Genomic DNA, 18677 nt, shown 5'->3' on the forward strand with positions numbered 1-18677 from the left:
ATCCTGTCTATCCTTTCTGTACACATTGTACTCCCCAAATTCCAGTTCTGCATTCCTTATATCTGTGTGACACCATGTCTCTGCTATCCCAAAAATATCCGCCTTTGATGTCTTGACCAATACTTCAAATTTATCAAATTTATTTACTATACTTCTAGCATTGGTATACATGCAAGTATACATGTACCTATCCTTATTATTAGTTACCCTAACACATCCCATATACCCAACTGTTTCACGATGACTGCCATTAGTCCCTGAAACCTCCAGCACCCCTCGCTCCAGGTTGCTACTTATTCTAATATAAGTTGTGCAAGAATCACCTCTGCCTGCAGCTACTTTTAACCTTTTAGTCAGTGAATCCCCCCCCCAAGCTAGCAGTTTTCCGACCCACCTAACACTGCCTTGATAGCATGAGCAAATATTCTTGCACCCTTTCTATTTAAGTGTAACCCATCCCTGTAGAAGCAGTTAACAAGCACAGACTACGCTGAAAAAAATCCTACCACTTGAGCCATGCACATTCCCTCCAGGGCCGAATTGATTGACAAGGCTGTCATCATGTATTCCCTCCTATCGTGTCTGGGCAAAATTACAGACACTTTCAAATTTAACCATGACTCATGACTTTTTTGCAACATTAACCTGTACTTGTTAAGTAAATCTGGAGATCTCCTACTCTTAATGTCATTGGTGCCAACGTGTACAACAATATCACCTTTTGTGCCCTTAAAAGATGATATATGCTTTACAACATCATCAACTTTTGCCCCTGGCTGACATACCCTGGTCCTGTTCCATCTATCCTTTTTACACAATATATTCTCCATCTCCCTGACAATAGAGTCACCAACAATAACTAGTTCCTTTGGGACCAGCGCATTCTGCCTTGGAGGTTGCCGCTGTGTTGCCTGATGCCCAGAAGTGAGCTCTGGCATTGAGTTGGACAGCTGAGAGCTTGACGGGGCCCCCTCAAGCTCATTTCTTTGAGGGCATTTTTAAATTCTACACAGTGGGATCAACTGATGATGTTAACAACAGTGAATTCTAAATGGGAAGCCTTCAGGGACTTAATCTTGGAGGGTACTAGGCCTTCCATTCCAAATAAGAAATACTGTTCAAAGTTTAGGCATAAATGGATATCAGATGAATTAATGCGGCTCATGGCAGAGAAGAAAAATGCATGGGATGCATATAAATTATCATGCAACACAGAAGCCTATGGCAAATATAAGCTAGTCTGTAATCAAGTCACAAAAGAGGTTAGGCAGGCAAAAGGCAGATTATGAGAAATCTTTTGTAATGGATGCAAAGAAAAACAGCAAAGAGTTCTTGCTGTTTTTCTTTGGGTTTTTCTGTTGTTCACTTGGGTTGGAGGTTCACTTATGTAAACTCTAGAAGGAAAGGGATGAATCAGATTGTCCACTTAACATAGATGGGTTAAATATTGATGATAATGCTCAGGTGGCTGATAAACTAAATGAGTATTTTGAATCTACTTCCACACATGAGGACTTATTCAAGGAAGGGAATACCAGAATTTATCAAACTCTAACAGGGAGCTGATTTTGTAATAACTGAGAGAAAAGTGGAGGAGAAATTGTTGAAGTTAAACATAAGAAAGGCACCTGGAGTGGATGGGATCTATCCAGTTATATTAAAGGAGGCAGCAAAGGAAGTAAGCAAACCTTAGCCATAATTATGAAAGCTTCCTTGGACTCAGGGGAGGTTCCCCATGGAATGGAGATGTGCAAATGTGTCCCCAATTCACAAGGGGGGGGGATCAAAGGCTGACATGGGTAATTACAGACCTGTTTGTCTAACTTCTGTTCCAGGAAAAATAATAGAGTCACTGGTTTAGGAAGCGATGCAGGATCATCTAGACAAGACTGCAGTTATAATTCAGACACAACATGGGTTTGCTAATGGGAAGTCTTGTTTGACAAATTTGTTTGTCAAACAAATGTATGATGCGATTACACGCGAATTGGATGTAAAGAGTAATACTGATATCATATACATGGATTTTAGGAAAGCTTTTTTGATACTGTGGCACACAGAAGACTACTGTACAAATTGGGAGTAGTATTGCATTAAGGGCAAGTTGCTACAATGGATAAAAGGATGGTTGAGTGGAAGAAGACAGAGAGTGGTTATCGGTGGATCACTACTCATCATGGATGAATGTTATTAGTGGAGTCCCTCAGGTTTCGGTGTTCAGCTCATTGTTGTTTTCGGTATTTATCAATGATATTGATGAAGGTATATCAGAGTTAATGTCTAAGTTTTCAGACGATACAAAGGTTGGCAGGGTTGTTAATGACAGTAATGATAGTATGCTACTACAACAGGATCTGGAAAAGTTGAACAGATGGGCCGAGAGGTGGCAACTGAAGTTTAACATTGACAAATGTAAAGTATTGCATATGGAAATCAGTAACCCCAGAGTAACATATCAACTGTGTGGTACTACACTGAGAGTGGTATAGCGTGAAAAGGTCCTGGGGGTAATTGTGCAGGCAGATACGAAGATTTCTGATCAGTGCAGATGGTCTCATGGTGTTGTGTCAATGATATACAGGAATTTTGCTAGCAGGGATAATGGGGTGTTTGTCCCCTTGTATAAGGCAGTGGCCAGGCCAAGCCACACCTTCAGTACTGTATACAGGTCTGGAGGCCTCATTTTAGGAAAGATATAGAGCTGTTGGAACGAGTATTAACTGGGTGATAATACACTCAGGGTAGTGGAGAATGAAAAGGACCTGGGGGTAATTGTGCAGTTAGATATGAAGTTTTCTGAGCGGTGTTAAAAGGCTGCAAGAGTAGCTTGCTTCATGGTGTCTTGTTAATGATATAGAGGAATTTTGCTAGTAGGGATAAGGGAGTGATTGTCCCCTTGTATAAGGCAATGGCCAGGCTACACCTCAAGTACTGTCTACAGATCTGGAGGCCTCATTTTAGGAAAGATGTAGAGCTGCTGGAACGAATACAGAGAAGGGCAGTGAGATTTTTTTTTTTTTTTTTTTTTTAACGAAAACCCGAAACACGAGAAACATTAGAACCTATAGTACTTAGTACTGTGCTTGGGTTGGAGGTTGAGAAGATGAGAGAAGATATTTGTTGACATTAGACTTGAACTTCTGTAAACTATAATTTTCAGGTAAGGCACTTGAATGAATAAATGAGGAAGATGAAATTTGGTTCTATGAGTTTGAAGTTGGACAGTAAATGGATGTTGGCTTGTTAGCGGCAAGTGTTTGTACTGCTTTGAAAGAGAGAGCGGAAATTATAGAAGCTAATTCAGAAGAACAGTTGCCATGGGAGTATCTGTAGAAAAGGCATGCAGCAGAAACTACGTCTATGAGACAGCGAGTGGAGAGACTCTGTTAGAGATGAGTTATTAATTAACCTAACTGCCCTCTTCTGAATGGAATCTAGAAGCCTGAGAGAGGTTTTGGGGGCACCGCCCCAGATGTGGGAACAATATTCCATGGTAGGGCAGATTTGCGGTTTGTACAGAGTGAACAGTTGTTTGGAAGGAAGGAAACGCTGAGAGCGAAAGAGAAAACCAAGATTTTTAGATGCAGAGGAAGCAATATTTGTAATGTGCTTATGCAAGGAGAGATTAGAAGTCAGGGTAATCCCCAAAAGAGATATATCATTTTGCCTAGAAATCGGAGTGTCACCAAAGATCAGCATAGGAGTGGAAGAATCCTTTTTCCGAGATATAAGACAAGACTGAGTTTTAGAAGGATTGAAATCAACAAAGTTGTCTTTGTGCCATTGGAGAATTACTTGGAGATCGGCATTTAAGGAATTTTTAGCGGATATTCGAGAAGTTGAAGCTGATTGAGCAGGGCAAGGTTTCTCAAAATGGAAAGTGGAATGCAATATGCTATTATAGGCAAAACTATGGAAGAAGCTCATTAATATACAAGAGGGAAAGAACTGAACCTTGAGTAAAACCAGCATTAGTGGAGAAGTTAGAAGAAAGAGAGCCATCATCTACCATCACCCTCAGTGAGTGATGAGAGAGAAAACTGGATAACCAATTACAAAAAACAGTTGGCAAACCATAAGATGGCAGCTTGTTTAGAAGACCTTTATGCCAAACATGATCGAAAGCCTTTGAGATGTCTAGAGCAACTGCTTGTGTTTCACTGAACTTTTCCATTGAATTTGTCCATAAATGGGTAACATAAGCAAGAATATCACCAGTGGATCGACACTGACGGAATCCATACTGGCGATAGTTCATCAGACCGAAGGTTTCTAGGTAGTTTAAAAGTTGGCAGTAAATTGATTTCTCCATTACTTTAGAAAGAGTAGAAGTAATTGCAATGGGACAATAATTGGATGGGAGAGATTTGTCACCCTTTTTAGGAACTGGCTGGATATGAGCAAATTTCCAAGCAGAAGGAAAAACACCTTTGGAATAAGAAAGTGAAAAAAAGGCAGCAAAGAACAGGAGTAAGTTCAGGAATGCAGGTTTTAAGAACAAGTGGCGAAATACCATCAGGACCTGGAGCTTTCTTAGCATCAAGATTCGTCAAAATCCTTCTGACATCCTTTTGATGGAAGACCATAGGCGGCATTGAATGGAGTATGTTGGGAATGGTGGGTGTTTTACCAAGATCATTAATATATGAGTTGGAAGAAAAATGGGGTGCTAGCAGGTCAGTTTTATCCCTGGCCAAAGTTACAATAGAACCATCAGGTTTTGACAGAGGTGGGAGCTAAGATGGGCAAAAGTTGCGGCCAATAGCTTTGCCAAGAGACCAGAATGCTCGGCTGCCATTAGAAGAAGGAAGTTTTCTACTCTTAAATCTGTCAAAATTTAGTTTGGACTGATTATTAACTGCTTTACAATTGTTGCGAGCTTTGGTGTAGGCAGAAAATGAAACTGAAGAATTGGAAACAAGCTAATTAAGATATGCAATATTTTTATCTTGAACTGCCTTAGCACATTTACTAGATAAAGGACGAGATTTTACATTGGAGTGCGGGATAAAGGATTCCATTCCTACAAGGATAATTTCACTGACACAATCTGAGCAAACGTTGACATCAGAAGTTTTGAAACAGTAGTCCGACCAAGGAAAAGAAATCTCGCAGATCATCCCATTTTGCATTCTTGTAATGCCAAACAACACGGGGCTGGGAATAGCCATAAGATAAAGGCTCCATTGGAGAAGAGACAATCACCAAGTTGTGATCTGAGGTGCCTAAAGGACCACTAACTTCAACCGTGTACTTAGAAGGGTTGTTTGTGAGAAAAAGATCAAGGGTGTTGGCTGTATTGTCCAGTATTCCGGTAGGTAAACGAAAAATCTATGCACGGTCATTAGGAATTGCAAAAGCCTCAGCACCCAGGTGGTAGATGACTTTCATCAACCGGTGAAATACCACCACTTTGCTTATTGGAGGCTTAAAGTGGTGAAACCCATGTTTAGTCTCTAGAGCAAAGTTTCCAGCATCCCCCTCCCCCATACTTCTCCTTCAACCCATGCACGGTACTAAGTACTATAGGTTTTGATACCATTCGTGTTTGGGGTTTTCATAAAAAAATCTTGACCAGCTGGGTTGGTGTGACTGGAAAACGGAAGCCAGCTGGATTTGTGAACATTAAAATCACCAAGGAAAATTACCTTACTGTTAGGAAAATTGTACTGGAGAAAGTCAAGTTGCAAAGAGAGGAAGGCGAAGAACTCCAAGTGATTAGTGGAGTTGGGAGAACAGTAGAGACAACAGATGAATTTGACATTCTGAGGTAGAGCCAGAGAAGTTTGAAAAGAAGAGATTCCAAATTACCAAGTCTCTGACAGGGAATATCGGAACGGACATATGCTCAAGTTACCACTTTTGAGGCGAAAGGAATCATACAGCGAATAATTTGGGCAACTGAGATGAGCAGTAGTTGAATCAACTGGATAACTGAGATTTTGCCAGGAAAAGTACATGGGGTTTGGCAGACTGCAAGTGGAAATAGACATCGTTGAGATTAGAATTGAAACCACGTATATTTGTGAAATGAACTAGGAAGTGTTTGGAAGATTTAGATCTTTTTGCAGATAAGTTTACTCTATTAGTTTGACAATTCATGGTATATTCAATAGTAAGAAAAAGTGGGGGGGGGACATGCTGTAGAAAGTAATGAAATTTTTGATATGGTGTACATATGGTAAGAATATGCTCATATCCTTGACATAATGTGGCCTCAACAATGCCCCCTGTATACACACTATTCAGACTCCCTCCCCTCCCTCCTTTCATTATATATGAAATATGTATAATCTTGCTACCTCTACCAGAGTAGAGGTAGCAAGATTATACACTAGCTGATCCGGAAGCCTCCTAAAGAGTTAGCAGTAGGTTCGGTCTGGTGTATTAACTGGAGACCGGCCTGCGAACACTGTTTTAGAGCTGTTCTCCCGAAATGTAAGGAAGATTGGATCTCGCCATGATGTCCATTATAACCTCAAAAGTCATTAGTCCTACTGCATGATGGAAGTGATGGGTTAGTGCAGGGGTCGGCAAAAACGGCTCGTGGGCCAAATCCGGCCCACCTCCTCTTTTTAATCCGGCCCGGGGGTTAATATTGTTTTTTACATGAAAAAAATTAAAAATAAATCAAATTACATACTGCAATAGCCGTCAGTCGAGTTGAGAATAATGATTGCACGTGGCGCTACTGGCGTCGCATATTCGCATTCTGTCGTCTACCGTAGAACAAGTGTTGCCAGCATTTCTCTCAGTTTTGCTTTAGGGGCGCACGTGGTATTGTCTGTCACGGCACTCTGCGATCTTTTTTTTCCCTTTTATTTATTACCCACCGTTTCCATGTCACCCTCAAGACCAAATATGAAGAGAAAAGTGGACTTCGAATGTTGTGCTTTTAAAGCTGAATGGAGTGCGTATTATTTTGTCATAGAAATAAATGACAAAGTATCATGTTTATTATGTAATGACACAATAGCTGTGCGAAAAGAGTAAAATATACGTCGTCATTACCAAAGTAAGCATGCGGCACAATATTCAAAACTCACAGAAAATCAATGTAAGCTAAAATTGGAAAGTTTAAAACGTAATGCATCATCACAACACAATTTATCCGTTAAAATAAAAAAATGATAATGAAGCAGTAACTAAAGTAAGCTTACGAATAGCTCATTTATTAGCCAAGAAAGGGAAACCATTTACCTATGGTCAATTAATTAAATCATGTTTGCTTGTGGCAGCTGAAGAAATGTGTCCAGAGAAAATGGATTTGTTTCGATCTGTCAGTCTTTCGGCTAGAACAACTGTTAGGAGAGTTGAGGACATCGGGAGCCACATCAAGAGTCAATTAAAAGACAAGGCAAAAAATTTCAAGTGGTTTTCATTGGCTCTTGATGAGTCTACAGACGTTACTGATACTGCCCAATTGTTGCTGTTTATTCGAGCAGTCAATACTGAGTTTGAGGTTACTGAAGAGTTAGCTTCTATGAATAGTCTTCATGGAACGACTACAGGCGAGGATACTCAAGGAAGTCGAGAAAACACTAACACAGTACAATTTGCAATGGAATCAGTTAAAATGTGTCACATTTTAACTTATTATTTGTTCAAAACCTCTGGTAATTCATTGTATTATTCCAGCAGGCTCTTTGTGGGGGAACACCTCAATCTGTCATGTGTTATTGAACCAGTTGTGTCAGCGGTTAACTTTATTCGCTCTCGTGGACTTAACCATCATCAGTTTCGTGATATTTTATTAGAGATTGAAGCTGAATATCCTGATTTGTCCTACCATACAGCAGTTCGATGGCTCGGCAATGGAAAAGTTTTATTGAGTTTTTTTGAACTCAGAGAAGCAATAGAAATTTTTTTAAATGAGAAAAACTGCCCACAACCACTATTATCTAACAATGAATGGCTATGGAAATTAGTATTTGCTACAGACATCGTGGGATATCTTAACGAATTTAACTTAAAATTACAGGGGAAAACAGTGCTCATATGTGAAACGTATTCTATTGTAAAGTAATATCATCAAAAATTTGCAATGTTTGAAACACAAATCACATTAACCAAGTTTGACCATTTTCCATGCTGTAAAAAATTTCAAATATTAGCGAAATCCCTATTCCCAAAAAAAAAAATTGCGGCGGATATATTTTCTGAACTTAAACTACAGTTACAACAGTGTTTTTCGGATCTTGATGCAAGTGCAAAAGACATTTCCATATTTCAAAATCCATTTGGCTACAATTGAGGAGCTTCGATCAGACCTTCAATTGGAAGTGATTGATCTGCAAAATGATGATATGCTAAAGGTTAGGTTTAAAGAAATGGATATAACCCAATTCTATAAATATCTTTTGGAAGATAAATACAGTCAATTAAAATCATATGCACGGGTATTTATATCTGTATTTGGGAGTACTTACCAATGTGAAAACACATTTTCGAAAATGAAATATGTAAAATCGCAATACAGATCATTATTAACGGATGACCATTTGCAAACAACTTTAAAGTACTAACTTTGAACTCCAGTATGATGAAATATTATCTCGGAAAAAACAATTACATTCATCGCATTAGTACAAAATTTAACCAGTTCTATAATACGTTTATTAATAAATGGAAATATTTTATTCATTTTTTTGTAAGTGTCAGCATGTGTATAAATATTATGTAAAATATCACTTCCTAATAAAAAGATTTTGAACCTGTTTTTTTTTTTTTTTTGTTGCTCTATGAGTAGAATTACCCATGTAAATATCTTCGAGCTTGCTACCCGGCCCGCCGAGCCTTTGGAAAGGGCCAAATTTTACGATCTGGCCCTTTTCAAAAAAAGTTTGCCGACCCCTGGGTTAGTGGAACAAAGGGTTGGTGTTATCAAGAAAGGCTAAAGTTCTGCAAATGGCAGCTTCTGGAGACTAGGCACCTGCGAAGTGATTTAATTGAGGTGTATAAGGCCTTCAATGGATTGATCAAGCTCAATGCTAATGGGATTCTTCCTCTTGCTCAGATTACTCACCTGAGGGGGCCTAAATTCAAATTGAGAAACGACAATTGTAGAATAGATGTGCAGAAATTTGCCTTTAGCCAGCGGATAGTTGTTATTTGGAACAAACTTCCATCTGTTGTAGTGCAGGTCAGCAACCTAAATTAGTTCAAGGCAGAACTAGACAAACATTTGTCGTGAATGGATGGGTGAAATGGGAAGGGTTTTTTTTTTTTTCGGCTGATGCTACATAAGCTTGATTTCTTGCTTCATATTCCCTTGTTAATACTTCTGCTAATGTCAGCATTTAATGACTTAATTACTATTTCCAATTCAACAAATTTATTTACAATGCTCCTAGCATTAGTGTACATGCAAGTGTTCTTACTGTTGAGTTACCCTAATACAGCCCATGTATTTACTTGTTATGTCGTGACCCACAGTAGTGCTTGAAGTTCCCAGCACCTTGCTTTTCAGGCTGCTGCATGTTCCAATAGAAGTAGTGCAAGAGTCACTTTTAGTCACAAGCGTCACCTGTACCTGTGGCTCTAGCATCTATTAGTCTGTATAAACCCCCCCCCCCCCCCCCCCCAAGGTGCCTCCATAGCCAGGTGGGCAAGAGAAGCAGTGCATAGTCACACGCTTCTTGATTAGACCGGGGGTTCAAGTCCGTGACCACCAAATACGGAGGATGCGGAAAGGTCAGGGAATGACCACCGCATATCCCTGGAGCAATATGGCCTTAGTTGCTAATGCTCCTAAAAAAAAAAAAAACAAATACCCCCCCAAGCTAGCAGTTTTCAGGTCCACCTCTCACTGCCTTGATAGCATCAGCAAATATTCTTGCACTCTTTCTATTTATATGTATCCCATCCTTGTAAAATTTCTTTTGACAAAAAATGTTTTGTCACAAAATTCCTCTTTCTTCAGATGAAAATCTAGCTTTGATCATGAATTAGTAGCACTTTGTATTGAATGTGCTCTCTGACCAACTGTATAGTAGTAGTCACTTCATTAAAAATGAAGGACCTGGGACTGTTGACAATTATCAGTGGACAGTCCAATTATCAGTTGACAATCACAGGTGAAGAATTTTAAAATAAATTTTAAGGATTTGGAATCTGTACACTTTTGCATTTATCATATGTAGTATTATATGTTTTATTATTTGGTTTCAATCTGGAACTGGGCTTCCTAAAGTGGTTGGTACTGATCCTTCCTCGTTGATATTGTGTTTGTTGGGAGATGGGTGATCAGTAAATGTCCAAAGGTAAATGTCCAAATAAGGGTATTGAAAAATGTGTGGGGAACAAAAGTTAAGGAGGTAGTGTTGAAGGATTATAAAATTCTAGGGATTTGGAAATCCTTCTTCACGACCTGCTCCAATTTCTTTTGCACTTTACAGAATTGGCTGTTGGAAATTCTATAAATTGTTGTTCTCATGCTGTTATTCTCAGCCAAAATTATTACAAACCATACTTTACTACCTTGTAGGACCTATGTTCCTGAATTGCAGCTTAAATTCAAATTGGCATTGTTTCAGCTAGTGGTTGAGTTGAAATTTATTGTAATCGAGTCATTTCAGGAGCAATGATTGCTTTATTTTCCTCAGTGTTGAAAGGTACATACTGCAGAATTTCATTGCAGTTTATAGCTGGAGGCTAGTGGGGTTGGGGACATTACTAAATACATTCTCATGTTCTTTAAATTAACCACAAAACAGATATAATGTGATCAAGGTATGCAGTATCCAAGTGAAAATGATATCTCCTTGGGCAAAAATGAAGCATTGAAATATGTATGTGGTCTGACATGTAGGTTAGTGCAAATGCATCATTTTAACATAGCTATCTACCAAAGTAGTTAAATTAATTAATTAAATTGGCATCATTTTGGTTATATCTCATATTGTGAATGCTTTCATGAGTTGCCATGGTATTGTACTACCTCGAATAAATAACACTTCACCAATGGAGAAGACTACTGTTACTGGTGAAGTGTTATTTATTCGAGGTAGTACAATACCATGGAAACTTGTGAAGGCATTCACAATATGAGATATAACCAAAACGATGCTACTTTAATTAATTTAACTACTTTGGTAGATAGCTATGTTAAAATGATGCATTTGCACTAATGTACATGTTAGTCATTCTATCTCGTAGCATGAGGCCTTTGCCCTTAAATATTTTATAGTATGTGGTCTGTTAAATAAATGTATGGGGGTCTTTTGTTTTCCTTCTCAGACACACCAGTAGACCTACCTACACAGTCATCCCACTGTCCTCGGGGTTCAAGCCCGTCACCACCAAATACGGAGGATGCGGAAAGGTCAGGGAAATGACCACCGCATATCCCGGAGCAATATGGCCTTAGTTGCTAATGCTCCTAAAAACCAAATAACAAACAAACAACATCCCACTGTCCTACTGACTATCCCACCTACAGGGTTATTCTACCTCCTCCATTTTGTGCAGAGACAATATATGATGAATCCTATTACCTTGCATTGTTGTTTCCACATTATGGACCCTTTATCTCTATAAAAAAAAAAAAAAAAAAAAAAAAAAATTGTTAATTGATTCTTTGAGATGACAATATCTATTTTCAGTTCTTTTCAATCAAAGGCCTTCACAAGAAAGACTATACTAGTTTCACTACTTGCCATTCATTTGAAGAGATTTAGGTTGAATATCAGGATTGAAGTGAGCCAATCTCAGGTGGAGGTGGCAGGGTATTCAGTCTATGCAACACAAAAATTGGCCCAAGAGTAGACGCCCATACAGATCCTCTGAAATTTATAATACTCGCAGTGCAATTGAGGCCTTCGAAGCTTAATCCCCTCATCCTTTCCACAGATTTCATAGTTCTCCGCAGATGTCCAGCAGATGATGGGATCTTAGTTGCTATTCCATAATTTGCTTGAAGGCGCCTCTGTAGCCAGGTGGGAAGGAGCCGCAGTGCGTAGCACACGCTTCTTGATTAGACCGGGGTTCGAGCCCGTCACCACCAAATACGGAGGGTGCGGAAAGGTCAGGGAATGACCACCGCATATCCTGGAGCAATATGGCCTTAGTTGCTAATGCTCCTAAAAAAAAAAAAAATAAAATAATTTGCTTGACAGTAGATAAGTGATTTGACCTTCAGCCTTATGAACTCTGTGAGTGTTTCTGCCACAATTACTCCATCTGGAAATTGATATCTTATGTTCTGAACACTTCTGATAAATTCTGGATGTTGTTGCCTTTGGGCAGCAACTTCACCTGCACAAAACTGATGCTAAAAAGCAGTAAATGTGAACTGTCACATTGAAGTTTTGGTCATAATTTCTGACAGTAAAGAGGAATTTAAACTGTATATATTTAGCTGCTTCATTTCTGTTTTTTAACTTGTTTGTATAATTTATTTTTTTTCATATCAGAACATGAGCCACTAACAAGTGCTGTCCATACTATAAGTTGCATGCATGCCTATGGTTGACTACTCCTGAACTAGATGGTTATTTTTCTCATCATTAGAGAAAGTGGTAGGGGAAAGAACGTCCTAGAACTGATCATCACCCACAAACCAAGGTGGCACTTGGGTGACAGCATGGGAACCATTAGCACAGAGTGATACTTCAGTTGAAGTTTGACTATGCAAAAGGAGCATAGCTACTAACACTCTAGCTTTACGAGGAAGAATGTGTCTTTCTGACTACATCACCATTGTACTACAGTTGGTACCGCAGAGTTTCTCTGCTGTTTTGTTGCAAAAAAAAAAAAAAAAAAAACCCCAGTTTTCCTGTCTTTTTATTTTTTCAAAAACTAGTGAATTGCATTAAAATTGGAATTTTTAAAAAAATTCTGAAAAGTGTTTCTGAATTTTGTTAAAGGACCCAGCCAATGTGAATAGTTTGCCATAATTGTTCTGTTAGCCAGAAAAATAAATAAAAAAGCAAACTTTATTCTGCAGATTTTCGTTTCCAGTGCAGCACATGTCCTGGATGATACCCTCTGTCAATTTAGAAAGAAATAAAGATTAATAACATAATTAATAAAAGCTTAATAAAAACTAATATAATTAAAGATTTATTATCAAAGAAAATAAATTATACAAGCTCAACTGCTAGCTCTCTCATTGCCAGTGGATTCTAGAAATGCAAGCCAAAGTGCAGCTCCTGTCAATAAATTAGTAAAGGCTGCTTTCCTTGTCAATCACAGTTACAAAAGAACAATGAGAAAGTACAGGGACAATATGCCATGAATGACAAAACAACTTGATGTGGTAAAACTTCAACCCAAACATGTTTTATACACATGGCAAAAAAACAAACTTGATTTCTTTTGTGAATTCTGAAGACCAAAGTGTGTTTTCTTACAGTAGCAGTACTAAATTTTTCATCTCTCAGAGCCTTTTTCTCTCTCCATCATCATCATCATCAGCCATTTTCAATCCACTGCAGGATGAAGGCCTCTCCAGCAACTTTCCAGTTCCTTCTGTTTTGAGCACTGGACATCCATTTACTACCCACAAACTCATGAATTTCATCTATCCATCTCCGCCTTTGTCTTCCAGGTTTTCTTCTAGCTCCTCCTGGATACCATTCTGTTATTTTCTTAGTCCATCTGTCATCATGTCTTCGAGCTATGTGTCCTGCCCAAGACCATTTTAGTTCTTTAGTTTTGATAAGAATGTCCTTTACTTGAGTTTGTTGCCTAATCCATGTGTTTCTCTTCTTATCTAACAGTCTTATTCCCAATATGATTCGTTCCATTCTTCGCTGTGTAGTTCTCAGCTTCTCTTCCATTCTTTTGGTGAGTGCCCAAGTTTCACTTCCATAAGTCATGATGGGAAGTATACATTGGTCCATTATTTTACGTTTCAGACAAACTGGGATATTGCTCTTCAGTATGTGACTATATTTCCTGAATGCTATCCATCCAAAATTTATTCTTCTCTTGACTTCCAGCCATTTATCATTATTACAGCTAATAACTTGTCCCAGATAAGTATGACTCCACCTTTTCAATTACTGCTCCTTCAATCATTATTTCCCTTTCTGTGGCATACTTGTTCATCATTACTTTTGTTTTAGCCATATTCATCTTTAGTCCAAAATCCTTACTAGCTGTGCATAACTGATTAAGATTTTCCTCTAATTCGTTGGGATCGTGGCTAATGACCGCAATGTCATCTGCAAATCGTAAATGGTTTAGGTACTCTCCATTCACATTGACTCCTTTCTGCGACCAGTCTAATCTTCTGAAAGCTTCCTCAAGGGCAGCAGTAAACAGCTTCGGAGATATTGTGTCTCCTTGTCGAACTCCTTTCTCAATTTTAAATTTCCTACTGTCTTTGTCTAGTCTAATAAAGGAGGTAGCACTCTCGTATATTTTCTTCAAAATCATAATATATGGGGTATCAATGCCTTGTCTTTCCAGTGCCCGAAACATTGCCTTATGCTGTATGGAGTCAAATGCCTTTTCATAATCCACAAATGCCAGGCATAATGGTGTTTTATATTCATTTGCTTTCTCCATTAGCTGTGATATTACATGAAGGTGATCCATAGTTGAGAATCCTGTCCTAAATCCAGCTTGCTCTTTCGGTTGATTCTCATCAAGTATTCTTTCTAATCTGTTAGTAATGACCCTTGTGAACAACTTGTAGATATGGGATAACAAGCTAATTGGTCTATAATTTCCAATTTCTGATTTATCTCCTTTCTTATGCAGAAAAACTATGATTGCATTATTCCACTGCTTAGGCATCGCACCTCTTCTAATGCACTTTGTGAAGAGCCTTGCCAGTTTTTGTGTTATGTTTTTGTTTTTGTGTTCCTCCCAATTTTAACAACTCTACAGTAACTTCATCTTCCCCCGGGGCTTTCCGATTCTTCATTTTCTTCAATGCATGTTCTACCTCATCAGGAAGAATATCGGGTATGTCGTATGTGTTGCTACTTTGCAATCCACCTTCCCCACTGCTGGTATCATTCCCTCGCTCCTTGTATAATTCTCTATAGTAGTCTTCTGCTATTTGAATTATGCCTTCTCTGCTGTTTATAAGTACACCATCGCTATTCTTCAGTTTCAGTACCATTTGTCTTTCTGTATTACTGCTCATGGCTGCTGATTTAAATCCTTTGTTTTCCCTTAATGCTTGTTCTACTTTTCTTGTGTTAAATCTTCTTATGTCCTCTCTGAGTCTCTTTCTAATGGCTTTGCATAACTCAGTATACTCAATTTTCTCCCTGTCAGTGTTTTTCTTGCTTTTCATTTGTCGTCTTCGGTTCATCATGACAAGTGTTTCTTGACTAATTTTTTCTTCTTTGGATTTCTTTTTCCCTATAGGTTTCTTGGGCTTTATCACTTTCAAAAAGTTGTAATATTCCTCGTCGATATCTTGGTCCTCAGCAGTCTGCAGAAGCTCAAACTTGTTCTTAAGTTCCAGTACATACTGCTTTTTCTCCTCCTCTGTTATTTCAAAGACCTTTGTATTATTTACTCGAGTCAGTTTTTTCCTTTCCTTTCCTACATCTATATCAAGTGTACATCTTACCATTCTGTGATCACTTCCAACATTTACCTTATTCGGGACGGTAACATCATTCACAATATATCTTCTGTTAGTGAGGATGAAGTCGATTTCATTAGTAGTTAATCCATTTGGACTCTTCCATGTCCACTTTCTGTTCACCCTTTTCTTGAAAAAAGTGTTCATTACTGACAGTCCTTGAGATTCTGCAAATTCCACAAGTCTTTCACCTCTTTCATTTCTTTCACCAATTCCAAAATTTCCTATAGTTCCCCTTTCTGTGCTGTTTTGTCTTTTTCCAACCTTAGCATTGAAGTCTCCCATAATAATAGTGTAGTGGGTTTTCTGCTCATCTAGAAGACTCTCAATTTCAGTGTACATTTCTTCAACCTCGTCATCATCATGGCTCAATGTTGGTGCATAAATCATTATAATCTTTAGCTTGTATCTCTTAGAAATCTTGAGTATTAGTCTTGACACTCTTGGTGATGTACTTTTGAATTCCAAAATGTTGTTTTTAAAATCTTTATGGACCAGAAACCCAATTCCACCTTCACTCCTTTCACTGTTTCCATTGGTGTACAGCAGATTTCCACTTGATAAACTTATAAGTGATTCATTTCTTCTTCTTGTTTCAGCCAAACCGATGATATTCCAATTCACATTTTCTAATTCCTTTTCCAGCTCTAATATCCTGTCTTCACCGATGAGTGTTCTTACGTTATAACAGGCCAAGACTTCAAAGTTGCACCATCATAAATAACCAGTTTCTCACAATGTCTGGATGCAGCAATGCCAAAGACATCAGCACCAGGAAGAGAGCTAAACTTCAGGTGAAGAACTACTTCTGTTCACTGTGATGATTCCCCCCCCCCCAAGCTCCCCTCACTCACAACTTTCTGAAAGCTGAACATGCATAGAACATTGACAACCAAAGTATTGGTTTCAAGCCAATAGACTGAAATCACCACAGACTGTGATTTTGTGGTTCATTATAAATTTCGAAAGGTAATTTAACTTTATAGTATTATCAGGACCTCTTCATTCTGCTCAGTGGGTTTATCATTTTTCACTAATTTCGAAGTCTGGATTTTGAATCCCATTGGTGGAATTTGAGGCCTCTTCGATCTGGTCCATTGTTGAGATGATCTTGGTGAAGAAAATATTGTTGTAGGATGTTTTTCAGTGAGCTTTTTTTTCCCCCTAGCTCTTGCAAATTGGCCACTGAACATGCACAATGCACACCTAACGAGATAATGCACAATAAAGACCATGAAATTTCCTTACATTATGGAAATGGACATTATTTTCATAATGTAAGTTGCCTTTTGTTATTCCTTATTTCCACTGGTGATGAAAATAAGTGTAAAAACATACAGAATTAAAGCTACTTCTTTTGTTATTATGAGGTTAGTGTCATTCATTATAGAAAGTATAACTCATTTTATATTGGTATGTAGATTTTCCTTTGGCAGATATGAATTTCTTACATTCGGTCAAATGTTGTTGTTATTGTTATTTGGTTTTTAGGACCATTAGCAACTAAGGCCATATTGCTCCGAGGATATGTGGTGGTAATTTCCTGACCTTTCCGCATCCTCCGTATTTGGTGGTCACGGGCTCGAACCCTGGTCTAATCAAGAAGCGTGTGCTACGCACTACCGCTCCTGCCCACCTGGCTACGGAGGCACCCACATTCAGTCAAATACTGTAAGTCTTTAACAAAGTTTAAAAAACTTGCAAAAAAAACAAAAAAAAATTCAAAAACTTTCAAAGTAATATGTGAGACTTATTGATTATTATTATTCTTTAACATTTTCTGTTGTTTTTAATGTATAGGTTTTTAAGGAAGCTATTAACTGCGGTGTTCAGTACAAAAAAAACCCAACTGATTTTGTAGATGAAATTTTACAAGAATTAGAGGTAAGGATTTATTTATTTTATGCTGTTTGATCTCATTTCCTAGACAATTATTTTTAAATTGTGAAGATACTTCAAAGATGTCAAATGCATGTGCGTTATCTGGATATATGATGTTGATGATATCCATTGATGTTATCCATTATTTTACTTTGGAAATTTAAGATTATGATAGATTCTTCTGTACACATTGTATTATGTGGGCTTTTAAGATTGAATTTTTATGTGAAAGAGCTGTTTGGACTCGAAGTTGAATGTGTGTGTAAGAACCTGTGTAGTGCTCTCAGTACACTGTGTTTGGTGCTGAAAAGTAAGTTATGTATATATTGTACATTATGTTATTTTTGTTCCAGTCTTTAAGGGTTGCATCAAAATTGCCCAAATTTGGCTTATTTTTAGTATTAGTTTTCTTAGATTTTTTAGAACGTTATGAGGTTTGCTGTAGAATTTAATTATATTGAATTTGTCATATATACAACAGTCTGGTATGTTATTAGTAATAATTTTATGGTTGAATTTATTATTCAGACCATATGGGTATAAAGTTTTTAACACCAGCATTAATAAATATATCAATCATCATAATGATTTTGCTTTTTAACAATAGCCAAAACATCAGCATAAAAGTTAGATACAATTATAAGAAACTATTTGGGATACTAACCTGCAACTACAAATCCATAGCAACCAGACATTAATGACTGCATCTGCAAACAAAGCAATATGCAAAAATATATATTGATCCTGACCATGGACACATCATCACAGGAAATTTAAGTATCATTGCAGACCCAATACTCAGATATATACTAGCCCAAGGATTTAAATTCAGGCCATGTAACAAAATAAATCTAACTACTTTCAAGAGACGGCTATATCAAGACCTATTAAACTACTGCTTTTGCCTAGCACATAAACATAACACACCAATAGAGGATACCATATGTGGATTAGCAATACATTCACTCTATTAAAACATAAATTTACATCACTAACTTCAAATAGATATAGCCAGTACAAATTCAGCTATTATAACCTATCTAAACTAAAACAAAAACTGCTAGATATACATAAAGACTTGATCATTACACCAACAGATAAAGCATCAAATAACTATGCTTTTATTTGCAAAAATTTTATGCACACATTTTGAGAACTGAACTTAACTCCAGCAACACATACAAACCTATATCCAGTTCCTGCAATATTATTACAAAGAAACTTATAGCCTTTAACAAAAAATTAA

General features: G+C 37.7%; 1 protein-coding gene across 1 annotated transcript in view; it reads left to right on the top strand.

Moving 5' to 3' along the window:
- Nucleotides 1–18677, top strand: part of LOC150074972 (rab-like protein 2A) — a 209424-nt gene that overhangs the window by 172506 nt on the left and 18241 nt on the right. Inside the window, exon 7 of the mRNA XM_090388715.1 lies at nucleotides 17351–17434. Within this exon, the coding sequence (XP_090244841.1) occupies nucleotides 17351–17434 (84 nt within the window). The remainder of the gene's footprint in view (nucleotides 1–17350; nucleotides 17435–18677) is intronic.

The sequence above is a fragment of the Mastigoproctus giganteus genome, chromosome 14, assembly GCF_048544385.1.
Source record: "Mastigoproctus giganteus isolate SK-2022 chromosome 14, ASM4854438v1, whole genome shotgun sequence".
In the NCBI taxonomy this organism is placed as follows: domain Eukaryota; kingdom Metazoa; phylum Arthropoda; class Arachnida; order Uropygi; family Thelyphonidae; genus Mastigoproctus; species Mastigoproctus giganteus.